Consider the following 11,049-nt stretch of genomic DNA (forward strand, 5'->3'; position numbering starts at 1 on the left):
TTATACTTTAAAGCATCTTCAAGAGTGAAAAATACCCAGCTTCCTTTGAAACAATGGACAATCATATAGCCTCCTTCAGAAACCGTTTTGACCAGATTTCCAAAAGGTCAGGAAAATTAAAAGACTGATATACCTGTACTGAAGACTATTAAAGAAGCAAAAATTTTAAAAATGCATTGATTAATGTGCTTTGTTAGGGTGGAACTTAGAACTTAGTATTTTAATCAGGTGTGTTAGACATTGTGTGAATTTCCATACTAGAATCCACAGCTTCAGAGGCTGAAGTGTCATTATCTATTTTCTGTTCAAGAAATGCTTCTGTTCTTTCTGGAGATTCTATCCTGTTTCTTACTTCTGCTACCCCAGGGTGATTTTTTCTTAAATGCTGATTTAGCGTCCCTTGGAAAGGAAAACATTTCCCACAGATCTCACAGCGGAAGGGTTTATCATCCGTGTGGCCACGAATATGATACTCAAGTTGGTCCTTGCGTGTGTATTTCTTCCCACAAAACTTGCACACAAAAGGGGTAATTCCCATGTGTAATCGCATGTGTCGATCAAGGCTCCCTTTCTGGTTGAAAGACTTTCCACAGTAAATACAAATTAACCTCTCATTGTATGGATACCAATGACCTCTTGCATTTCTTTCCCGTGGACTGCTTTCATATCCTGGGTTACTCACTATGGTTTCACCATCAGCCCCTTGCATTAAGCCCTGAACATCACTATGTAAGTGACCAGCGGATACCCGTTTTTGGCGTGCACGACCTCCTCTGAAACAACTAAGCATGGACCTCGAAGGACTTGAATTGCTCAGGCTTCCAAAGGTTTCAGACATGCTAGTAGCCTGGGATGAGGCATGGGAAAATGAATAAACATGTTGTAATACAGATCCATAGGAGCCTACATTTACTGCAACCACTTGCTCTCCATCAACCATTTCAGTATGGTATCCATCATCACCAAGTGAGGAGCTATCAGAACAACTTGGCCGGTCAGATTTTTCCATTTTAACCTTCACCTCTGCAATCTGGCTCTCCCTTACTATCAGGTCCCCTTGCTCAGGATCACCTTCAATCTGGATTTCATATTCAGAGACACTTCCACTGCTTCCTCGATCTGAGTGCCCTTCTTCGTGCAGACGACTGCGTAAAGTTTTCCCTGTAGTAGTTTCCATCCTTAGATCACTACCCGCTGTTGGTTGTGGCACCTGAGAGCAATAAGGAGGAGATATTTCGACAGGATTGGCAAAGTAGCTGCTATCTTTTACTCCATTGTGGCTTTCTTGAGTCTCTTCAGCACCAACAGTGACAGAGTCAACATCACCAACACTGATCTTTGAATGGATACTCTCCAATATCTGTGTGCACTTGTCAATGACGCACTGCATCTGTAGAAAGCTAGCTGCAGTTAGAAAACTAACAACATCCTTCAGCTGCAAGGACATCCTTCCAGTGTAACAAAATGAAAGTAACTGTTCAAAGACATTAGGGTTTTTAATAACTGATATTGATAAGCCACTCATGGTGCTTAATGCTGAATGATCACGGAAATATGGAGAACTGGCAGCTAGAACAGCTTTATGGGCTCTAAATGGCTGACCCTGAATATGCACAATTATGTCACATAGCTTCCCTTGCAGACGAAGCTCATTTAATTGGCTCAGAACAGTGTTGCTGTACTCAGGCACATCAAACTGAATGAAAGTGCTGCTGTCCATTTCTACTGATGTAGAACGTAATCTGTGAAAGAAAACAAAAAGATATATAAATCAGGATTTATACACATTTTACATTTCAAAGATAAGTGCAAACACATGGTTAAAGTGTATGCTGTGTGTAATGACAAATTAATTCAAGTTAAAATAAAAGGTCTAAGATACATCTTAAGGCCAGGAATATTTTTTACAAGCAGTTTGTCTCCTACTTACATCTTTGTCCACTGAATAATTGTCTCCACTATCTACAATTCAGTGACTCTCATATAAGAGGACACATCAATGGTTCTTCATGAGTGTCCACATCCAATCTAAAAGTAGCTTTATAACACAGGGACGCAATTTCACATTTAAATTGGGGTGGAAAGGGCAACTTCTAATGGGGGCCCTGGAAGCTCTCCAAATTTTTGAAGGATAAATGTCAAAATCCATAATCAGTCAGTAGCAATCACAGCTTCAAGGGGAGATACCTCACTCTATTCATCCTAGGAAAAACAGATTCTGAAGCACAAGTTGGCAGCCCCCCAATCCACAGGCTGGGCTAGAGGTGGAGACAGGGCAATTTGGCACAGGAGGAGCTGGTACCAGTCACGCTCTGTAAGCCGGGGGAGGGGGGAAAGAGAGGGTGTTCACTTTGCTTATGGAGGAGATTGGGCTCCTCACAACCACAGTATCCCATGACAGCAAGTCCCACCTATATACCATCAGACACCTGACATTGGAGTCCCACCTACATCCACTGAGCTGTGCGTTTTCTGCTCCTCATATGAGACAGAAGAGCCATGACAAATCACCTGCTTCATAGCTTCTCTAGCAATCAACACTTCCAGCCCCTTTGCCAATCACAACTGCCATCCCTGAGCACTGGTGCCAATCAGTGGCAAAGGAGCGTGGCAATGGATGAGGTTAGAACAGAGCTGCAGTCAGACAGGCAGGTCCCTGGGGCTATGCCAGGTAGGTTAGGAAATGGAGACTCCAGGTTGCCCGCAGAGTTCTTGCCATGGAGAATTTCAGGGAGTACAGACAGAGTCTGGGCCTGGAGCCTGAGCTGCTCACACAGGGTATGAAGCATGGGTGGGGGGGATGACACTGCCCACTCTGCCCTACCCAAACGGCATCTCTGTTATATCAGTATCTGGCAGGAATGGCAGAACAAGATTAAGGAATCTGATTAATATTAAGCTGCCAGCAGGAGTCATAACCTCTCAAGTGCGTGCTGGACCATAGAACAGGAGACCATTCAGACTCCCAGCAGATATTCTTGCAGCACCGTGTGCTGCTGCTTGCCACTATGCCCACCCATGATTCAGCCGTCTAAAAGTAATTTTTCTGAAACACTTATTTCATAAACTGCAACACAGTCTTCTAGAGTTTGTTAAAGAAAACCACAAGCTTACAAATTGTTTACTTCTTGTGATCAGAACTTACTATACAGAAGAATTTTTAGTATCCATCACCAATACGCAGATATGCATTGTTAATATGCACTAATATACAGCCAAAGAGATTCATAGTGAGAATGTGTCTAAACACATTTAATAGAATAGAAGGTTATGTTATTGCAGTGTGCTGGTGAGGTAAGTCTTGTAGCATTATTTCCAGTGGTGACAGAAAATTAATCCCTAAAAAAATCACCTAGAAGGGTGGTATACGGTTTTATAGACTCACAGACTTTAAAGTGAGAAGGGACCATTATGATCTTCTAGTCTGACCTCCTGCACAACGCAGGCCACAGAATCTCACCCACCCACTCCTGTAACAACCCCCTGACCTGTGTCTGAGCTATTGAAGTCCTCAACTTGTGGTTTAAAGACTTCAAGGTGGAGAGAATCCTCCAGCAAGTGACCCATGCCCCACGCTGCAGAGGCAGGCGAAAAACCCCAGAGCCTCTGGCAATCTGCCCTGGAGGAAAATTCCTTCCCGACCCCAAATACGGCGATCAGCTAAACCCTGAGCATATGGGCAAGACTCACCAGCCAGACACCCAGGAAAGAATTCTCCGTAGTAACTCAGATCCCACCCTATCTAGTGTCCCATCACAGGCCATTGGGCATATTTACCACAAATAGTCAAAGATCAATTAATTGCCAAAATTAGGCTATCCCATCATACCATCCCCTCCATAAACTTATCAAGCTCAGTCTTGAAGCCAGATATGTCTTTTGCCCCCACTGCTCCCCTTGGAAGGTTGTTCCAGAACTTCACTCCTCTGATGGTTAGAAACCTTCGTCTAATTTCAAGTCTAAACTTCCTGATGGCCAGTTTATATCCATTTGTTCTTGTGTCCACACTGGTACTGAGCTTAAATAATTCTTCTCCCTCCCTGATATTTATCCCTCTGATATATTTATAGAGAGCAATCATATCTCCCCTCAGCCTTCTTTTGGTTAGGCTAAACAAGTCAAGCTCTTTCAGTCTCCTTTCATAAGACAGGTTTTCCATTCCTCGGATCATCCTAGTAGCCCTTCTCTGTACCTGTTCCAGTTTGAATTCATCCTTCTTAAACATGGGAAACCAGAACTGCACACAATATTCCAGATGAGGTCTCACCAGTGTCTTGTATAACAGTACTAACACCTCCTTATCTCTACTGGAAATACCTCGCCTGATGCATCCCAAGACCGCATTAGCTTTTTTCACGGCCATATCACATTGGCGGCTCATAGTCTTCCTGTGATCAACCAATACTCCGAGGTCCTTCTCCTCCTCTATTACTTCCAACTGATGCGTCCTCAGTTTATAACAAAAATTGTTATTAATCTCTAAATGCATGACCTTTTCACTATCAAGAGAATCCAGGTGTCTACTATACATATAGGTTACTGCACTAGCTATTTCTTAATGGGTCCATAGACAACATATCTGATACAAAGGAGACTAGCAGCATATACTTGACACTTCTCTTCCCCCGTTTCCACTTTCCCAATATTTCAGCTCCTCAGAAATGACTTACAAAATTTATACTGAAAATATTAAGGTCTGGAATTAGAATCGCAAAAGCAAGGAAATTCCAAATGAAGGTGACACTTCATTCTTAATCTGCACTTCTTATTCTGGGCATCAGAGGTGTTCAGCCACTGCTAAACTCACATACCATGTGTGCCGCAATACTCAACGCAAAAAAAAAAAAAAAAAAGTGTTAAGGATCGACTTTCAACAATCTTTGAACTTCCTTCCTTTTGTGGTTTTCAGCCTGTCCCCTATTACTATTTGCAGGTTATACATATGCTGAAATAAAGGGAAGCAAGAAAATAATAATTTCAAATGCATATCTGTTTTTCATATTTTGTCTAGACATTTCAGATTTTATTGGGATATTAATTGTTCTCTTCTAATCCCATTTGTAGATCTTGAGTAACAACAATAGTGCAAAGGAGCAACGCTATCTAGAAAGTCAAAAAACTCCCCCCAAACATTCTCAACTTTTTAACATGTGTCTGGAAGTGTTGTTCGAAGAGGCTCCATAGAAAAAAAAAGTTTCAAAGTACAAAAACTAAACAGAAAGGCATTTCTGCAATTTTTCGCTACAGAGATATTACTGAGAAAAAAAAATAAAACCACAAAAGGAGAAACACGTAGTTAATCAATGATCCCCTCCCTTCAACAACTTCCACAGCACACACCACTTTCCAATTCCAATACTGTCATTGATCAGATGACCACAGCATTCAAATTGCTTTAGTTATTTCTTCTCTTTTCCTTCTGAAGTCCAAATACATTACACATCCATCGCACCTGGTTTCTCTAGCAGGAGAAACCAGAATCCCAAGGTCAGTACTACTTATTGGCTTCACATAGAAGACACATCAATCAAGATACTTTAATTTACCACTGGATTTACCTTCTGTTTATATCTTAAGTTATGTGCTGTGATGAGAGATATGAAAGATATGGAATCTAATTTAAATTACACAACAGCTAATGAACTCTCCTAAAAAAACTTAACATCCACCAGAAGTAGACAGCAAAGTGAAACCTGCTAGAAGCAACACAAGATTTCTCTGCTGTGTCTAGGTGCCATCCCCCACTTAACCCTGCTTGTAGTGGGGCGGACTACCCCACTCCCTGAGAGTATGGGCTGCGGCAGGCCAGTGGGCCTGCACAGAGAGAGCCAATAGGAGAAGAGCTTATTGAGAGCCAATCAGGGCCCAGATTGGAGGCAGCCAATCAGGACCAGGCTCAGCCCTATAAGAAGGCTGCCCAGGAAGGGAGCAGTCAGTCTGTCCCAGGCCTTCGAGAGGGGAAGGTCTGTCTCCAGAGCTGGGAGACTAGTACCTGGGACAGCGCAGTGCTGGGCAGGCCTGGGGGAGCAGAAAGGAACTCCAGCCAGGTGTCTGCCAGGCTGCAGGCCCTGAGAGGAAGGGCCTAGCCGGTGCAAGGGGCCGAACGGGAAACAGCCCAGGGACGTGGACAGACAGACAGACGGAGGGAGAGAAGGAGGGCAGGACGGCTGCCACTAGAGGTCCCTGGGTTGGGACCCAGAGTAGTGGGCGGGCCTGGGTCGTCCCCCTTTCCCCCTTGTAGTACACCCAGCCATCGGCCGTAGGGAGCGGCCATCATAGACCCACCAGATCCCTGACAAGAAGGGATTAGACTCGGAGGGTGTGGTTGGACATGGTGGCTGGAATGTAGGACTGCTGATGACCCAATCCCCGGAAGGTGTGGATGGACTGAGGGGCACTGCCGGAGGGCAGTGGTCCAGAAGAGGACGCCGCGAGTTGGAGAGTGACGTGGGCTCAGAAGCCAACCAAGGGTGAGAAACAATGGGTGGGACACCACCGAAAGAGGGCGCTCCACTGGACTGAGCTAATTCCCAGAGGCAACCAGTAGGAGGCGCTGCGGTGGTAAGTCCCAACACTGTTACACTGTGTGACAGACCCAGACCAGTGGGGTACAGGAGTCTGGTAGACGGCAAATATACTGGTCACTGGATGAGTAGTTTTCTGTTCCCTGAGTGACCAGAGCAGGGGCTGCACTAGAGTAATCAGGAACCTGCTAGAACCAGTTAAGGCAGGCAGGCTAATTAGGACACCTGGAGCCAATTAAGAAGAAGCTGCTAGAATCAATGAAGGCAGGCTAATCAGGGCACCTGGGTTTTAAAAAGGAGCTCACTTCAGTTTGTGGTGGGAGTGTGAGGAGCTGGGCGCAAGAGGTGCAAGGAGCTGAGAGTGAGAGGGTGTGCTGCTGGAGGACTGAGGAGCACAAGCATTATCAGACACCAGGAGGAAGGTCCTGTGGTGAGAATAAGGAAGGTGTTTGGAGGAGGCCATGGGGAAGTAGCCCAGGGAGTTGTAGCTGTCATGCAGCTGTTACAGGAGGCACTATAGACAGCTGCAGTCCACAGGGCGGGCCCGGGTTCCTCCCAAACCTCCCAATTGACCTGGACTGTGGTTCTTCCAGAGGGGAAGGTCTCTGGGCTGTTCCCCAACCCACATGGTGAATCTCTGAGGCAAGAAAATCCGCCAATAAGCGCAGGACCCACCAAGATAGAGGAGGAACTTTGTCACAACTGCTACACACAATCATCTTCACAGGTGGCAGCACTTCTCTACATCAAGATAGCAGGGCAAGCAACATCTGAAATCAAATATAATATCACTCAAAGAAAATGCAGTTCATTATTTTTCCTCTTTCTTTTAAAAGTGACTCCAACCCCTGCTTAGCTGGAGGTTAAGATCACTTCAGAATTATAGGTTTCAGAGTAGCAGCCATGTTAGTCTGTATCCGCGAAAAGAACAGGAGTACTTGTGGCACCTTAGAGACTAACAAATTTATTTGAGCATAAGCTTTCGTGGGCTACAGCCCACTTCTTCGGATGCACAGAATGGAACATATGTTGAGGAGATATATATATATATATATATATATATATATATATATATACACACACACAGAGAGCATGAAAAGGTGGGAGTTGTCTTACCAACTCTGAGAGGCCAATTAAGTAAGAAAAAGCTTTTGAAGTGATGATCAAGATAGTAGAGACAGTTTGATAAGAAGTGTGAGAATACTTACATGGGGAGATAGATTCAATGTTTGTAATGGCTCCGCCATTCCCAGTCTCTATTCAAGCCTAAGTTGATTGTATCTAGTTTGCATATCAATTCAAGTTCAGCAGTCTCTCGTTGGAGTCTGTTTTTGAAGTTTTTCTGTTGTAAAATAGCCACCCGCAGGTCTGTCATTGAATGACCAGACAGGTTAAAGTGTTCTCCCACTGGTTTTTGAGTATTATGATTCCTGATGTCAGATTTGTGCCCATTAATTCTTTTGCGTAGAGACTGTCTGGTTTGGCCAATGTACATGGCAGAGGGGCATTGCTGGCACATGATGGCATATATCACATTGGTAGATGTGCAGGTGAACGAGCCCCTGATGGCATGTTTTTTTTCAGAATTATAGTCAGACATTTTCCTACTCCATTTGTCCAGCAGCCACTCTAAGGCCTGCTACATAGATTTAGGAAACTACGTTTATTAATAATGTAAGGCATATTTAACAATTCTAATATACTTACCATGGTATTCTAGCACCATGTACTAGCAAGAAACAAGGGGGGAAATGGGACCAAGGAAAGGTTAAAAGATTAGTTGATTGCAGTATAGAAGTACCTAGATGAGGAGAATATTTTGAATAGTAGAGGGCTCTTCAATCTAGTAGAGAAAGGCATAACATTATCCAATGCCTGGGAGCTGAAGCTAGACAAATTCTGACTAGAAACACAACATTCAGTTCTCCCCTGCCACTCTTAAGAAGTGAGGACAATTTCCCTTTGGAACAATTTACCAACAGAGATGGTGGATTTTCCATCACTTGAAATCTTTATTTTAAAGACTGGATGTCCTTCTGAAAGATCAACCATAAGTTATGAGCCTCATGCAGGAACTACTGGGTGAAATTCTATAACCTGTGTTATGTAGGTGGTCAGACTAGATCAGACTTTAAGGCCAGAAGGAACTAAGCTACTGGCACAAGGGTAACGTTTTACCTGTTTATTTCCAGTTTTTCTTTGTTGGCCTATACTTCCAATCATTAAACAACCAATCTGAAAAGGGTCCCTGTGTTGAGTCCAATGTTTTCTGAAAAATTTAAGGTTTTGTTTTTAAGAAGTTTTTAGCCCTTTTGTTTTGAGATCACTTCCCATGCACAAACTGATACACTTACTACACTGCTACCTTCCTGAGTCTGTAGACAGACTGAAAAAATAGCTTAAACATTTTACTTTAATTCTGATCCTTAACATAAATGCCTGTGAGGGAGGGGAACAAAAGAGATCACTCTAGGGCAGTGGTCCCCAACCTTTTTCATCTGGCAGGCGCCAGACGACGAGCCACGGAGGACCGTGGCGGCGGACGAGCATCCGCCGAAACGCCGCCGACAAGTGGCAACATCAATAGGTGTTGCCGCTGAAATGCCTGTTCTCACTTTCAGGTGACATTGTAAACAAGAAGAGGGCAGAGTTATCTCCTGCAAATGAAAACAAACTTGTTTGTCTGAGCAATTGGCTGAACAAGAGGTAGGACTAAGTGGACTTGTAGGCTTTAAAGTTTTACATTGTTTTATTTTTGAATGCAATTATCTTTTGTACACAATTCTACATTTATAAGTTCTACTTTCATGATAAAGAGATTGCACTACAGTACTTGTGTTAAAATAAATAGTATTTTTCAATTCGCTTATCTTTACAGTGGAAATATTTATAATAAAAAGTAAATATAAAGTGAGCACTGTACACTCTATTCTGTGTTGTAATTGAAATCAATATATTTGAAAATGTGGAAAACCAAAAAATATGTATATAAATAGAATTCTATTATTAACAGCATGATTAAGCACACGATTAATCTTTTTAATCACTTGACAACCCTAATACATATAACTTCCTCCATTAAATTTCCTGCTTAATTTTTAAAATATGTTCAATTAACAAAAGACTTAAAAATTGTAATGAGTACAATCACCATATCTGGAACGGGGCGTACCTACCCTGCACTGGTTCCACAGAGGTTAATCACACTCTGTGGGCTGAAGAAGCCATGCCCTCTTGCCCCTGCTGGGCATGCTCAGACTGGAACCAGAGTATAAAAGGGAATAGCTAAGGTTAGTCTGGGCTGACCACAGAGGAGACCAGGTGCGTGTTGCAGGCTCCTATCAGGAAGCTGCCAGGTGGACACCCAGCTGGCTGCCGAGTTTGTCGGAGAAGAGACTGCTGAGGCATGAGATTGCTGTTACTGGAAATCAGGGTAGGAAGTGACCTAGGGATCAGGACTATAGCAACAAGAGACCGAGACTGATCACAAAACTACTAGTTCCTTGGGGCCTGGTGGAGAAGGGTAGCCTGGATCCTTCTACCACAACTGCACCCACCACCGGGTGCAGTCACCCCCCTGAAGTGGCGGGCTTTACTATCAAAGGACAGCTTTATTGACTCTGGCCACTGGGCCACGCTGCCCTGAGCAGAAGGGCATCTCTACTGACTCTGGCCATTGGGCCACATGGCCTTGAACTAGATGAGACAATAAACAGACTCTGGCCACTGGATCCCGCTGCCCTGGCAGCCAGCACCACTATACTGACACAAGATAGTAAGCCACTTGAGCTGTCGAATCCCCATTTTGTTTCCCCCATAATCCAAAAACCCGTGACTGGGTGTATCTACCCTGCGACAACATCCAATTACAGTACGTACTAAATCACTAAAACAATTAGTCTGCCAAAAAAGTTATAAAAATAAGCAAAGATAATACTTCTACTTTGCATAATCAAATTGACAAAATGGGTCAGAAAAAATGACTATTAGAAAGCAGTGGCAAAGTTTCAGAGCAGCGGTAAAGATTAAATTTTATCATTTGCTTTCCACAACCCTAAAACTTTCTGATTTCTATTGTCTTCTAATGGAAAACACTAACTAATGCAATCCTACTTTGCAGCAAGCTGGGTCTTTATTGGAAAGTAAAGAGCTGTACTAATGAGATGGAATTCCTGGAAAGAAGAATCCCAATCAATGAATGGAGATATTCCAATAGGGACAGATAATGCTAAAATCTTTGAATTTCTATAATATTGAATCTTAGATGGTGAAATATTTACTATATATATACAAACTTACTACATTTAAGAAAAACATGTACACTATCAAAATGTTTAATATCTTTATTAATGATCTGGAGGATGGAGTGGACTGCACTCTCAGCAAGTTTGCCGATGACACTAAACTAGGAGGCGTGGTAGATACACTAGAGGGTAGGGATCAGATACAGAGGGACCTAGACAAATTAGAGGACTGGGCCAAAAGAAACCTGATGAGGTTCAACAAGGACAAGTGCAGAGTCCTG

General features: G+C 43.3%; 1 protein-coding gene across 1 annotated transcript; it reads right to left on the reverse strand.

Moving 5' to 3' along the window:
* Nucleotides 1–220: 220 nt before the first annotated feature.
* ZBTB34 (zinc finger and BTB domain containing 34) lies at nucleotides 221–1,729 on the reverse strand. The gene has a single exon (XM_065418959.1). The coding sequence runs from the start codon at nucleotides 1,718–1,720 to the stop codon at nucleotides 221–223; it is 1,500 nt and encodes a 499-aa protein (XP_065275031.1). The 5' UTR covers nucleotides 1,721–1,729.
* Nucleotides 1,730–11,049: the final 9,320 nt, after the last annotated feature.

This window comes from Emys orbicularis, chromosome 18, assembly GCF_028017835.1.
Source record: "Emys orbicularis isolate rEmyOrb1 chromosome 18, rEmyOrb1.hap1, whole genome shotgun sequence".
Taxonomy (NCBI): domain Eukaryota; kingdom Metazoa; phylum Chordata; order Testudines; family Emydidae; genus Emys; species Emys orbicularis.

Coding starts and splice junctions, on each gene's coding strand:
- ZBTB34 (XM_065418959.1), bottom strand. CDS start 1,720: ATGGACAGCAGCACTTTCATTCAGTTTGATGTGCCTGAGTACAGCAAC.